Source organism: Chroicocephalus ridibundus, chromosome 17, assembly GCF_963924245.1.
Source record: "Chroicocephalus ridibundus chromosome 17, bChrRid1.1, whole genome shotgun sequence".
Lineage (NCBI taxonomy): Eukaryota > Metazoa > Chordata > Aves > Charadriiformes > Laridae > Chroicocephalus > Chroicocephalus ridibundus.
In genome coordinates this window covers 8,184,182-8,198,404 of record NC_086300.1, presented here as the reverse complement: position 1 = coordinate 8,198,404, position 14,223 = coordinate 8,184,182, and the positions used below count along the sequence as shown (strand labels likewise).

At 53.3% G+C, this 14,223-nt stretch overlaps 2 protein-coding genes and 1 gene segment (V, D, J or C); 1 reads left to right on the top strand and 2 right to left on the bottom strand.

The window, feature by feature from the left end:
• Positions 1–2,215: 2,215 nt before the first annotated feature.
• LOC134524719 (uncharacterized) lies at positions 2,216–4,972 on the bottom strand. The gene is made up of 3 exons (XM_063354900.1): positions 4,850–4,972; positions 4,093–4,416; positions 2,216–2,481 (listed from the first exon to the last, which is right to left on the bottom strand). The coding sequence occupies exons 1-3, from the start codon at positions 4,899–4,901 to the stop codon at positions 2,216–2,218; spliced, it is 642 nt and encodes a 213-aa protein (XP_063210970.1). The 5' UTR covers positions 4,902–4,972.
• Positions 4,973–10,583: 5,611 nt separating this feature from the next.
• On the top strand, positions 10,584–11,528 carry LOC134524791 (olfactory receptor 6F1-like). The gene is given in 1 exon segment (XM_063354961.1): positions 10,584–11,528. A coding segment is annotated over 1 exon segment (945 nt).
• A 1,162-nt stretch (positions 11,529–12,690) lies between these two features.
• LOC134524718 (T cell receptor alpha variable 38-2/delta variable 8-like) lies at positions 12,691–13,596 on the bottom strand. The segment is given in 2 exon segments: positions 12,691–13,037; positions 13,551–13,596. Coding segments are annotated over 2 exon segments (393 nt in total).
• Positions 13,597–14,223: the final 627 nt, after the last annotated feature.

Sequence of the window (14,223 nt, the reverse complement as noted above, 5' to 3'; positions counted from 1 at the left end):
CTGACGACCCCTTCCCCAACTCTAAGACACATCCCCTCCATCCCCTGGGCTCTTGCACAGCCAAGGAAGCTCCCTGCACCGGGGTGTCATGCAAAGCACAGAGGTAGAAGGCACTGTCAGAGAGCTCGACTTTCTCCAGCTGGAGGAGGCTGTATTTCTCGGTGGTGTTCAGCACGGTGGTGAGACGGCCACTGGGCTTGTAGCCAGCTGCTGCCTGATAGGAGATACGCTGTGGAGCTTGTCCTTTTCTCTGTTTGTACCAGAGCAAGGCATCAAAGCTGGAGGTTTGGTAGGTGCAGGTGGTTTCAGAGGTGTCTCCCTGCTTCACTGTGACTTGTGCTTCTTGCTGGGTGACAGTGGTCTATCCCATGGTGCCTGGAAGAAAAAGAGGGTCAGTGACTGTGCAGGGAAAGACTCTGAAATGCAAAACAAGAGGAGATGCAAAATGTCAGAGGAGCAGGCTCCCTTTTCCTTTCTCTGCAGCACTAGCCCCATGGATGGGTACAGCAAGGCGGTATCTTTGAGCAGGCAGCCTCACACCTCAGCTCAGCGTGGATCTCACAACACAGTAATGCCAACTACCTCACACAGGGATACCCCCAGAGGAGAGCTGTGCTTTCACCCACACTTTTAATTTCCACTCTCCTGCTGCCTGGAGTGTCCAGGGAAGAGCCTGTGGTGCCTGGCCCTCCTGTGCTGGCTCCAGGACACCTCCAGCATGGTGAGAGATCATGGGAACACCTGTGAGCACTTTCATGCTGCTCCCCATTCCCTGTCCTCTCAGGAGGCTCCGAAGTCAAGGTAGGGAGGGAAAAGAAAGCCCAGGCCCTGAGGAGGAGGCAGGAGGAATGGATAGTCCGGGCAAGCTGCATGACATGCACCAGCCTGGAGAGAGACTGGGACACCCTAAGAGCGTGAGTGGCATGAGAGAGCTTTCATGTCCCTGCATCAGCTTTCAAAAAACCCTGTGTGTCAAAACACAAGTACAAGGTCAGGAAAGGTGTACTACCAAGATAGAAAAGAGCTTCTGCAATGGTATGTCTGTGAAACACTGGGCTCGGAGAGATCAGAAGAGAGAGGCAGAGAGAGGTGGATGGGTGGCAAGAGAAAAGGAAAGCAAGGGGTCTATGATGGTCAGGAGAGGAGCTCTTTCTTCTTGGTCTCATCTTTTCTCTATGTAGCAGTATCTTGAGAAAGCAGGTGCATTTGCCCATAATTCAAGAGCAGCTCCCCGCAGAGACGTGTTGAGGGGGTGTGGGTCTCCTGGGAAGAAGAGGAATCATGCCTCCAGTCAAAGACAATCCTTACCCAGTGGTTGCCTCAGGAAGGCAGAGAGGACGAGATACCTGATGTGCGTGCTGAGACCGATCCTCTTGCATGTGTGGGACAGACTCAGAAAACCCACACGTCCCCACCAAGAGCCCCGAGAGAGCAGAGCTGCCGGAAATGGCTCTGCAAGGGGAACAAAGAATGAAATGGGGAGGAGAAAATGCTTGTTCTTAGCGCATCTCAAATGCCTGTGCTGCGGTTTTCCCTTCCCCAGTACTGGCACATGTTGCTCCTGCAGTCAACAGCTTCTGCCTTTGCAAGGTGAGGGGTGAAAGGGGGATAGGCCTGCACCTGGTGACCCACCTCTCTGACACATCCCCCTCTGCAACGTGTTGGGAGTGTCTCCTTCCCTGATGCCTGCGTCCTCTCTCTCTCCATCCTCAAGCCCTTGGCTGGGTTGGCCTCTCCTGGCTCCTGCATGGTGTCTAGTCCCAAGCTCCTTTCAGCATACCCAAACCCGCAGGTCTCAGAAACACAACGGTCAACACCCCCACACCCTGCAGACACCAGCTGCCCTACTCAGCCCAACGAGGCACTGGGCACTTTCTTCCTCTGTCCAAAAGAAGATGTCTCAGGAACCAACAAATCAAGTTTCCTGCCACACTTCCCATCCCATCTCATAAATCGTTCCCATCTCAAGCTCATTGGGGAAAAAAACACACTCAAACCCAAAGAGACAGTCCTTCCACTTGACCATAGCCCTTCCATTCTCACTTTCCTCAACGCAGGTAGGATCTCCATTTGTCCTCTCCTTACTTTTAGCATTTAACAAACCAACTAACCCAACTGTCTTTACTCTTTCCATAGCATAATTTAGGTTGGACAGCACCTCTGCAGGTCACCAATTTCAAGAGCTTGCTCAGAGCAGGCCATACCTGCATGTTTGTCAAAGCCGGAAAAACCGTTTGTCTGGCACCTTGCTTCCTGATGCTGCACTTGCAGAGCACAGCTGGGAGAGGGACTCCTTCCAAGGGAGGCAGGTCCCAGTTGGGGGGACCTGAATGGGAGCCTTCCAGGCCAGGTGAGGACCCTTGGAAAATGCCAACCTTTCTGGGAGGTTCTCAGGGCACAAGGCTTGTCCTCCCGGTGCCTGTGCAGTGCTGGGCACAGCCTTCTGCCACCACTCCTCTGGCTCTCCCGGCTGCTCCAGTGCTAAAAGCAGATGAGGAGATGGTCACCTCAGCAGAGCAGCTCCCTGAGCTCAAATGAGCCACGTTCACTGACAGATGTTGGGGCTTGGCTCAGGCAGCTTGAAATCTCCTCCTGATGCCACCTGCTAATTAATATTAGTTTGTCTTTTGAAGAGATGGTATTTATCTTAAGGCAACTTCATCAGGCCAGCTTCCTCTCTGGTGTCCCAGCCCCAGCATTTGCAGCTGCAGGCCATGGAGCTCACCCCCCGCACACAACCCTTTGCTGCCATGTGAGCGTGTCAGGGCAGCACCTCTCCCTGCATTGAACCTGGAACTGGTCCCAGACCTCCACAACTGCCTTACGGCAATCACCAGGGATGGGCTGGAGCTTGCAAAACGTCGGGATCATTTTGACTTGTAAAGTGAATAAAATCAAGCACTGCTGCAAAGCAAGGGAACCACTACAGCCCAGGTGAAGGTCTGGCCCTGACAGGGCTGAGGAGCAGGTGGTAGGCCACAGTAAAGAGAACTTGAAGGAGCTCTTACAAACATTTATGGTTCGCTGGGGTGGATGACTGCCATTGCAACTTATTCTACGTCTGTGAGGCATTTCTGAGACAAAGCTGTCAGGCCTTTACGGACAGGCCAGAGGACGCCACGTTACCCAGAACACTGGGAGCACTTTATGGGGAAGCAAGAGAATCTTGTAGGAAACACCACACTCCCCTCCCTGCCTTGCACTGAGCATCTCAGTCTCCATGTGTCTGCTGACCAAGGGGCTGTCCGCTGCCTTCAGGAGCACAGATCCACAGGAGCCATTGATGAGAAATGGGGCTGAGCCCAGGCACTGACTCCAAGGAGGACCCGGTGATGCCGGTGCTGGGGCCATGGTGGATGCTGATGCCACGCCCAGTGCTGGTGCTGATGCCGGTTCCGGTCAGGTGGGGGAAGCCCCATGGCGCAGGGGACGGGGACAGGGAGCAAGACAGATCCTTCACTCTGTGCCTTGGAAGCCTCTGCCCATGGGTTTGACCACCTCTGTCAGCTGCTTCAGTCACACAGAGTTCCCCGGGGCCTGGCTGGAGCCTACAGCCTCTTACCAGAGGCCTCCTGCCAGCTCTCATTCCCTTCAGACCTCCAGCCCCTGAGGGCAACTCAGTAAATCCCTTTCTGACTCATCCCTCAAGGAGAAACCTGGCATGCCTTGAGGCTGCGCTCAGTGTGTCCAGGCCAAGCGGTTTACCCTGTCTCCTGGGCCCCAGCTGCCAAGGTGCTGAATCCTGTCAAACAAGCTCCTGGTCTCACCACTGAGCCCCTGTGGGGAGCGTTTGAAGGTGCCTCTGACCTTGACATGCCCTTCTCCTGCCGCTGGGGAGCTTCAACTTCTGACCCCATGCAATGACTTTGTAACACTAGCAGGAACATTTGGGCAGGTGTCTGAAATTCTGTAGCTGGCGGACTCAGTTTTCCATTGTATATCTGAGCTTTTACAGGGAACGAACTGTGAAACCCCTTCCGGTTGTCCGGAGGGGCCCCGGCGGGCGGAGCGCAGCGCCCCCTGGCGGGCCCGCCCAGGGCTGTTCCTCCGCCCACAACACACACGCCCGGCCCCGCCCGCGCCGGTTCCTGCCCGGCTGCAGCCCCGGCTCCTCTTCCCGTGGGAGACCCACGGCACAGTAATACACCGCCGCGTCGCCGCGCCGGGGCCGGGCGAGCCACAGGGCGCTGGAGCGGCGGTCTGCCGACACCCACAGCCGCCCCGGCGGGTCCCGCAGCTCTTTGGAGTCTTTTAGGCTGCTCACGAGGTATGCAGGGCCTCGGCCCAGGAGCTGACGGTACCAGTGGATGAAGTAGGTGATCTTTATGTTGGGGTGGGAGCAGTTGATGCTGATGCCGGCGCCCTCGGTGGTCTCTGCCAACGGCTCTTGCTGCACCTGGGTTCTGCCTGCAGCCACTGCCAAGAAGAAAAGAAGAATCACTTTGCTTCAGCAGGAAATGTCATGCACCAGGAGAGGGGAGAAGACAGGTCACTGATGATGGGGATATGTTCAGAGAACAAAGTATGGAGAGAAAATTTCTCTGAGAGTGCTTGGTTGGAGACAAGAATGTAGGAGGGATGTTTGGAAGAACAGAATAAAGACGAGGAGAAAGGAATAAGGAAAAGATATGGACTGGGAGGAATGGATGGATGGATGGATGGATGGATGGATGGATGGAGTAACAGAGTGAGACAGGTCATCTGGGAGGGAATGTCCTCATTGAGGGCAGAAGGGATGTCTGTAGAAAGGAGAACAGAGGGGGAATAAGGTTTGAGAAGGAGCAGGAGAGCCCCGGCTCCAGCGCTGGTAACACACAGCCCACTGCCTGCCGCCACCAGCCCCACACACCCAGCAGCAGCACGGCCAGCCCCGACAGCCCTGCGCGCCGGTACCGCTGCATCCCGCCGCTCCGCCGCCCGTGCCTCGCTGCCCGCCGCCAGCCTCGGCTTTCTGCTCCTGCCGCGCCCCCTTCTCTCCGCCACCTCCTCTACTCTCCTCTCCGCCTCCGCCAGTTCCGCCCCGGGGCTCAGCCCTGCGCCCTGAGCAGGAAGGCGGCACCGGGGCAGAGACCGGCCGGAGCAGAGCTGCCCGCAGCTACACCGGCTGTGAGGGAGGGCAGGCACCGGCTGTCCCCGGCACGGGCACCTCGGCCACGGGGATGCTGGTGGCCTGGAAGGAGCCAAGGGGAGGGCAAATGGCACAGCAGCAGGGCATGGCAGGAAGGTTTGGAGGTCAAGTGCTTGCTATTTTAACAGTACTCTTATTTTCTCGAATAGGTCTCGGACATTCTTGGACAAAACTTGGACATTTAAAAGCAGATGTGGAAGGGAAGGGCACGGGGTTCTGCTGGATGCCCTCAGGTAGCAATAGAAAAGGAACAGTCAGCTATCGTGGCTACACTAGAGCCTCAGCTCAGAAACAGCAGCTCCACGGAGAGGGGAACCTGCCCTGGCTGAGCTCTCCCAGCAGAGCTCCCTGGCTCTGATCTCACTAAGGTCTCTCGAAGGCAAGGGGGAAAGCCCTTGGCTGTACTGTCTCCAAGCTTGATGTGAGCACAGGGCGACCGATATTCAGGAGGGGAGATGGCCTTAGAAAATTTCCCCACTGGGCACAGCCCTTGTCAGAAAGAGGGTCTATACTGGACAGCCCTGTGGGACAGTAGCTGGCTTTGGGGGATGTGGTCTTGAATCCAATGTCCCTTCCCTCCCAGGGACAGTTGCTGGGCTCAGACTGAGATTCCAATGTGGGACATGATGGACCTTATTGGCTGAAGTCCAAAGTGGTCATTAGTTCTTTGGCTTTCCTGTGCAAGCCGCAGGGTCTGTCCTTCCACTCACAGCACAGCAATGTCAGGCTTCATGTTCCTTTCATTCAGGACCTGTTTGATCCAAGGTCTCAGCCCCTGCCTGTCCCCGCACCAGGTTGATAAGCTACATAAATACGTTTGGCATTGACATGGACATGAGAGAGAGCCATGTCCCACCCCAGACACCACCGACACTGCATTGGAAAGAAGTGCACTCAGGGGCAGCCAGCACAAGGTGGGCAGGATTGCTCAGCCTTTCTCCTTGCCCAGAATGCAATCCGCGTCCTTTGAACTCTCTAGCATTGGGGAGAGCAGCTGTGCCCTGGCCTGGAGAGGCCGTGCTGAGGAACTCTAAATAGTGTCACACTGAATTCAACTAAGGATCCAAAATGGAGTGAAACCATCCTCGTTGTGGCCTGAAATAGGCAGCAGCAGAGTGTGAGCTCTGCAGGGGCAGGAGAAGGAGGTGTCAGGAGGCAGGGGCTACATTTCAGTGCCTCTTCCCTGGATACACCTCCAGCAGGCTGGTGCCATCACCGCTCAGCTGCACTCGGGCTCCTTTTGCCCCGGGGAACATGCTGCTCTGTGGTGCTCATGGATAGAGCAGCGGACAGTATCCCTGCCATAACCAGCACATGCCCTCTTGATGAGTGACACACAACGACACATACACACAGGCTCAGGCACGCTGGCATGGAATCATGCAAAAATTTGTGTTCCCATGTGCATTCACAAAAACCTGGCTGCTTACAAGTACACAAAAGACAAGAACACACATAGGAACACCATGAACCATGGATTCTTCTGAGGACCCCTGGGAACCGGGCAGTATTAGGCAGGGTGGGGTGAAAACCTGGCAGTGCAACACATACATCCGGGGAAGCAACAGTAAGTGACCATTGGGGTGAGATGAGGCGAGATGAGCAGAGTGACCCAGGCTATTGTCGTCTGCTCTGAACCTGTCCAGCACTTGATCTGAGTCTTCTGCCCACACTGCTGCATTCCTGCCCTGGAAATCCTGGGGCCTTTCATCCCACTGATGACAGGAAGCCTTCACTGGGGAATGGGGAATGGGGAATGGGCATGGAACAACTCTGGAAATGAAAAGGCAGCAGTGCAGGAAACCAAAGCACAGCCCATATCATTAGCTGCAATGGTTTGCACTCAAGATGAGCTTGTGCAAAAATTGTTACCTCTGCAAAGGATGCCTCTGGTGCTGCGTCAATGAAGGGCAGGTATAAAAGCCAGCCCAAGTCCCTGCTCTCTACTCCACTTCTCTGGCCGCCTTCTCCTTGGGGACCAGGTGAGTCTGAAGCTCCTTCTCCTCCTCTTCCAAAGTGAGATCTCTCCTCGATGGACCTCTCAGCTGATATTGTCTCTCTCCATCCTTGGGTTTGCGTCTTCTTGTCATGCTAGGGGAAAGCAGGGAGAAGGTCTGCTTAGAGACAAGCTGAGTGGTGGCTGACAGGGCTTTTGGTTTATGCTCTAGGAGACACCTTCCATGGGCCAGGCTACTCTTTGTAGGGTGATGAAGACTGTGTGTCTCCTGGCCAAGATTCCAGCTCCCCAATCAGTAGTGGCCTTGGCTCCTTTCTGACGGGGTAACAAGGCTGCTCCTCACCCACCCTTGTGCTCTGTTTCCTCCTTGATCCTCTGCAGGTGCACCTCCAGGCCCTTGAGACATGTCCTGCTACAACCAGTGCCAGCCCTGCCGGCCCTGTGGCCCCACCCCACTGGCCAACAGCTGCAATGAGCCCTGCATCAGGCAGTGCCAGAACTCCAGTGTCGTCATTGAGCCTCCTCCTGTGGTGGTCACCCTGCCCGGCCCCATCCTCAGCTCCTTCCCACAGAACACCGTTGTGGGATCCTCCACCTCCGCTGCTGTTGGCAGCATCCTCAGCTGTGATGGAGTGCCCATCACCTCTGGGTGCTGTGACCTCTCTGGCATTTCCAGCCGCTACTGTGGCAGAAGGTCCCTCCTCTGATAAAGATGCTGGGAAAGCCCCAGGGAGACATCTCGAGCAATGCAGAACATGATGCTGGGCAAGGGATCGAGATTTAGGATGTGTTTTTGGTGTAGCTGAAGAGCTTTGCTTTTCTCTCCCTTTTCTTTGACTGCTTCAGTTCCCCTTGGCAGTAAGGTGCTACTAATGCCAGCCTGGTAGGGACCTGCTGTCTCCTCTCCCTCTATGGGGCAGGCAGACAGACAGCATGCAAGAACTTCTGCACGGCCAAGGACAACAGAGCCTCTGCTGCTGCCCGTGGGGCTCCGTGAACTGGCAGCCCCCACCTGGAGTGACTTTGTCTCCCTCTTTGGACTCATTAAACTTCTGCTGCATTCAAGCCTGGCCTCCATGTGGTCCTTCCCTCTGTGGACACTCCCCAAGCTACCAAAGGAGAAAGGTGTTGCTCTGGGGTGGAAGGGGGTTAGAGCACAAGGAGACACGTCTCCATTCTCAGAGGAGTGGGAGGCTGGGACAGCCTGTAGTGGCTCCTGTTTTGGGCACCAACCCTTGAAGCTGAGGAAGATATCCTGGTCTGCTCTCCTGCCAGTGACCATCAGGCCTTGCCTTGCTGTTATCTCTGCCCACAGATGTCCAGAAAGGCAGGAGTCCCTGAGGTGTCAGCAGCCCCATGAGCTCTTGAGGAAGGGCCTTCCTCTTGCTATGGCCAGAGCTGCTCTGGGCTGTCAGGGGGTCAGTGTGGGGCTACAGAAGATGATTTGTTCTGCAGAATGGCGGGAGTGGTTAAGCAGGAAACAGCCCTTGGGATGGCCCATAGCTGCCACTCCACCTTCCTCTCCCCTCCATCGCCCAATCCAGGGGCCATGGCCAGTAGGCATCAGGAGGAGTAGCAGGGAATTGTCATCCATGTTGCCGAATGCGTTGAGGCTGGAAACCGGAGCTAAGCCTGTGGGAGCTGAGGGTAGTCATCACAGAAACGGGGACAGTGAAACGGTATATTTCTGAGGGAGATCATATTGCTCTGATACAGAGCATGCAGGGCTGATTCCTTCCTTACCTGTAGGGTCTGAAGGACTGGCCTAGATTCCTCTAGAGGGGCTGAGAGCTGGTGTCAGGAGTCCTGGTTCTCAGTGGGGTGTGTGCATGATCGTGGTTGTGTACATGTTCCTCTCGCTGTACTCATGTGTGCACTTGTAGTAAAATTGATATTAACTTGAAAAGTGAAATATAGCATGTATCTGAAGCAACCAAGGGAACCTGCCGCTGCTGCTAGAAGTCATCTATACAGCGCCAACCATGTTTCATTAATTATAGAGAAATAGTAACTTGACATGATTAATCTAAGATTAGAGGAGAAGTAGTTAAAAGGTAATTTTGGTAGGGGGAGACCGTGACCACCGACCCATTGATACCACCTATTTAAAAGAGAAGCACAGACGAAGAGGACAGAGTCTGCATACCAATACATAAAGGAAGCAAAGAAACCTTGACCAATCATTAAAGAGAATAACAATGAATATGTATCAATTATTAGCATATGTAATAATCAGTGTATGAAAAGGGAAATTTTTGAAACTAAGGTGTGCTCCCTTGGAACGAGCACTCCGTTTCTGCGCAGTAATGGAATAAACTTGGAAATATCTCTGCTATGTGTGTTATTGGCTTGCACACCGGGTAAAGAACCCAGATTTGGGACAACACATTCACACATACATGTGTGTGCCTGTGGTAATACACATGCAAATGTGAGCGTGCACCAATGTCCTCTGTGGGTATGTGTTCTGGCAATTGTATCCATGTGTATGTGTTTTCGCAGACTGTCATGGGGGGAGTGATTAACTTCACTCGTAAGAGAGAAATAGTGAAATATTTATTTATATGAAACAGTAATTTAACAAAGTTAGTAGTGAATGCAACAGTGTTTTACGAGCTTCAGTAGAAGGGTACACTTGTTTATTTACTGCATAGAGGACAGGGTCAGACAAGCTGTCAGGGAAACCCTCCCGTTGAGTCACGAGGTTCAGTAAGGACCCCCTTGCTTTCTAAACTCCTTCTCAGAGAGGAGTCTGGGCGTGGCTGGATGCAGCCCTAGTCCCAGACTTGCTCAACGGTTTATGTCTAAAGGATTATATATGTGCAATCAATCCTTTATATCACTTAGCTAAGATTTCAAAGTTTAGCATGCTATTAGTCACTTACCAAGAATCTGTTGTGGCAAGGAACCTCTCGGCCTCGAGGAGAAGAACCTTAAGTGGGTGTCCCCACTCGAGGGGAGATCCTGGCACGCAGTCCACTATTTATAGAGTAAGAGAGTTGTCCTATAGTCATATTCGCATGGGAACAAAATAGCTAGGTCCCCACTCCAGACAGTGTTTTGACTGTGTTGCCAGCCATCCCTCAAAGTCCAGCTGCAACTCATCACAACTCCCACTGATGGTTATGGCTTGAGCAGCAGCCGAGGTGGGGAAAGGGGGAGAGCACACCGCCATACACATACACACATGGAGGAGGGCATAAATGTGTGTGACTGGTCTGTATATTCGTAATTGTGCATGTGCATGCCTGTGAGTCTGCATACCTCTGTGAGCGCATGGGTGTGCATGTGTGTGCACCCATGAAGGTAGGTCAAAGGTCTTGACGAAATCAAGGTACACCCCAGGCAGTACCCCTCCCCTTCCCACAGTGCCTCTCATGTCCACATAGAAAGCAATGAGGTTGATGAGGCATCATTTGCTCTAGTTTCACTCCTAGTGGCATCTGAAGGACCAGCACAGGCATGCAGACGCTCACAGAAACTTTCCTGTCTTTGCAAATGAACCTCAACTCTGGGGAGCACACTGCAAATGGGACAACTGTGGAAGAATTCATTTTTCTTGGCTTGCCAGGCACGTGGCATTTCTGGGTCTCCCTTGTGGTGGTATTTGCACTGACGTGCTCCCTGAGAGTAACATGCAATGCATCCATCATGGCTCTCATGTGGATGAACAGCAACGTCTGTACCCCAATGTACTTTCTCCTCCGTAATCTCCCCTTTCTGGAGATCTGGCACACTACTCGTGTTGTTCCCAAAGCCATAGGAGTCATGCTGGGGAGTAGCCAGACCATCTCCTTCAGTGTGTGCATCCTCCAGTTGTTCTTTCTTCTCTCCCTAGGCTCCACTCAGTGTTTTCTCCTGTCTGTCATGGCCTATGACCACTACTTAGCCACACGCTACCCCTTGAGATACAGCTCCCTCATCAGCAGTGTCCTCTCTGCTCGGCTGGTGCTCAGCTCCTGGCTGGGAGGCTTTCTGTCCGTCTCGCTGCTGGCCTTTCTGACATCCAGGCTGACGTTCTGTGGGCCACATGTCATCAATCATTTCCTCTGTGATATAGATTCCTGCCTCGCCCTCTCCTGCAGTGACATGTGGCCCATGGAGCTAGCAACAATCCTTGCCTCCTAAACTGTTCTGGTGGCGCCCTGTGTGGTTACCCAGCTCTCCTACGTGTACATCACCTCTTCCATGCTCAGAATCATGTCAGCTCATGGTCAGAAAAAGGCATTTTCCACTTCCTCCGCCCACCTCAGTGTTATCACAGTCTGGTATGGCTCCACCATGTTCCTGTGCGTCAAGCCATTGGCCCAGAACTCACTGGATCTGAACAAACTCATGAACACCTTTCACACAGCTGTAACTCCTGTGTTGAACCCCTTCATTTACACACTCAGGAACAAAGATGTGAAGCAAGCTCTGTGGTGGGCCTTCCAGAACAAGTGAAGTGGCTTTTCAAAGGGCCTCAGTGGGACCAAAGAGGTTCATCCCCTCCCTCCCATGGTTTCCACCCTGCAGAAGGTCCTCACCAATGTGTAACTGCACTTGGGCATCACAGGTAGTGAGAAGCCACCAGTTCCCCACTGAGCCCATTTCATCCACCTCACAGCCACCTTAGGCTGGGCTGCACCTCAATTCTAATGCTCCCACCTCCCTCTGTTCCCTCCTGGGTAAACTCAGAATGCCTCCCAGTGCTCTAAAGACCACCACTTGGAAAGGCTCACAAACCCCATCCAGAAGCAGCTCTCCAACAGAACACTGGAAGAGTAGTCCTCCCACAGGTTTGAATTCCAGGTTGCCAAGTGCTTCATTTTGTCAGGGATTCACCTGTGCCCCCTAAATGATTTTTAGCAGCTGGCTCACTGCTTTAGGAAAGGGGCATGTATTTCTATGTTTAGTTTGACATTTTCTGGAAGGATTTATGTCCCACTCTTGGGGCTGTTTCAGAGAGTCATGCTCTGGTTCAACAGAAAATTTGGCAAGTTCTGGTATCTCAAAAGCCATTACTTCTAACAGAAGGCAGTCAACAAAATTTACTCTCCTCTTCCTTCCCCCTATCCAGTATCTGGAGGTACTTTGTTCTTTCTAATTAAAAATATGCAAATCACTATGCTTCATGCTAGATGTCTCAGGACATTTCCACATCTGAAACCCCACATCAGTTTTTAACAATCCATCATTCCACCCATTTTGGGCTTTGTTGTGGAAACACTTCAATGAGATTGGCAAAGATCAGTGTGGGACGGATTTCACCTGAGTGTAGAGCTCTCCATTGAGATGATTGAATCCATACTGAACATCTAGGTTACTTGCCCTGCGGACTCACTCCAGTATACCAGCTATTTTAAACAGAGGGCATTTACAAGCCTGGTTTGGCTTCTTTATGGTTTAGCCTCCAATGGGCCTGCCCCAAGTCAGGTTTCTTTGGTTCTATTCACCAGCAAAGACCCTGGATCTAGACACAGCTGTAAAAGTCACATTGGCATGTGCTTCACAGCAGCACAGGCTGGGGAGGCAGAGGCCCACCCTCACCACAGCCCCAGGTGCCACTGCTGGGCAGGCTGAGCTCAGAGCTCCATGCAAGCAGTGGCAGGGAGGGAACTGCTCCTCAGAGCACCCCCACGTTTCTGTGCACTGCTGCCAGCTGTGGGCACCAGTGTGGGCTCAGTGCACAGAAATAGGCAGCGCTGTCCTGGAGCTCGGTGTCCCGTACATGCAGAAGCACCTGGGAGTCCTTTGCAGACAGTGTGGAGGAGAACCTCCCTGATGCCTTGCGAGCTCTGTACTTGCTTACTCGTAGCAGCATCTGAAGGGACTGGGTCTGGCTCTGCTGGTACCAGAAGGCGTAGGGATTGGAATCGCTGGTGGAGAAATTGCAAGGCCGTGTTGCCTTGTGTCCCACCTGGATGGTCATTTCTGCTGGGAACTGGAGAACAGAGTCCTTTTGGGCATGACCTGTAAAGCCAGGAAGAGCTTTCAGCTTTGCTTGCCAATGGACCTGTCCATCTACCACTTCATCAGTTTGCTCACTGTCCCCGCTGTCCATCTCACTTTTCCTAGCTTCAGAAATGGCTAGCTGTTTGCCCTTGTTTATTCTGCAGCTTCTTGTTTATGACCATCCCTACAGAGATTGGTAGCATTGTATCCAATACATACAGCAGAGAAGCCGCTCTATGCCACGTTGGTCCATTCCCCAGCACCTTTCCCTCTTTTCAGGCTTAATATGTATTAGCAGCACATTCAGGAATGCTGAGCAGCTGCAAAGTTCAGGTGAGGTCTTACTCCTCCTTTGATGCCCATTACTCCTGACATCTCCCAGATTATTTGCTGTACCCATATGCAGCCCCTGATCTCCCTACGGATACACTCCCGGGTGTCCTCGGCAGTCAGTACTCACATCTCCTCCCTTCCACCACCAGATGCACAAACTCTTGCCTCAATCTCCCCAGCCTGAAAGTCACATCTCACCAAAGTCAGCCAGTCCCACCAGGGCTGACAGGAAAATCAGGACCATGTCACGCTCTCCCTTCACGGGGTGCCCAGGGACCTGCGAGCATGAGGGACCTGAGGCTTGCACCTTCACCTCTTCTACTCCTCTGCCTGATCAAAGAGGCCTCCAAACCACAGCCCAGAGGGTGGAGCAAAACTCTCTCCCTGCTGCTCCAGCCAGGCCTCTTTGGGCCTTTCCCCCGACCTCTACCACAAGGCAGCCCTCTAGAGACATAAAAGAATCATGGTTTAAGTAGTGGCCATCTAAAGAACAAAGATCCCTTGAGAACTTCTCCTGACACCCACCACCTAGCCAGCTGCACAGGCCTGCACCCAGCTCTGCAGGAGAGGGAGAAAGCACCCCTGCACCCACCCATGTCCACCCTGTCCCTGGACTGTCTGGATGGAGAGAGGACCAGGCACACTCTGAAGTGCCTTGGACCCAGGTGTCACACACTCTTTCCCTTCTCCTCTGCCCATAGAGGAGGAACCTGAAGAGAAACATCTCTGTGAAGAGCATCTGCTCCAGAAACCAGCTGCACAGGGACAGACACACTGCCTCACTCTGGCATGGCAACACAGCTCTCTGTTGTGCAGGCAGTCCTTCTGTGTCCCTTCACTTACCCACATTACACACAGCCTCCAGATGCTT

Bases quoted from the DNA above. Each gene is read 5' to 3' on its own strand.
- LOC134524719 (XM_063354900.1), bottom strand. From the start codon at position 4,901: ATGCAGCGGTACCGGCGCGCAGGGCTGTCGGGGCTGGCCGTGCTGCTG. The intron at 4,417-4,849 runs GTGTGTGGGGCT...TCTTCTTGGCAG, and splicing joins GCTGGCCGTGCTGCTGCTGG to TGGCTGCAGGCAGAACCCAG. The intron at 2,482-4,092 runs GCAGGAACCGGC...ATCTGCTTTTAG, and splicing joins GGAGCCGGGGCTGCAGCCGG to CACTGGAGCAGCCGGGAGAG.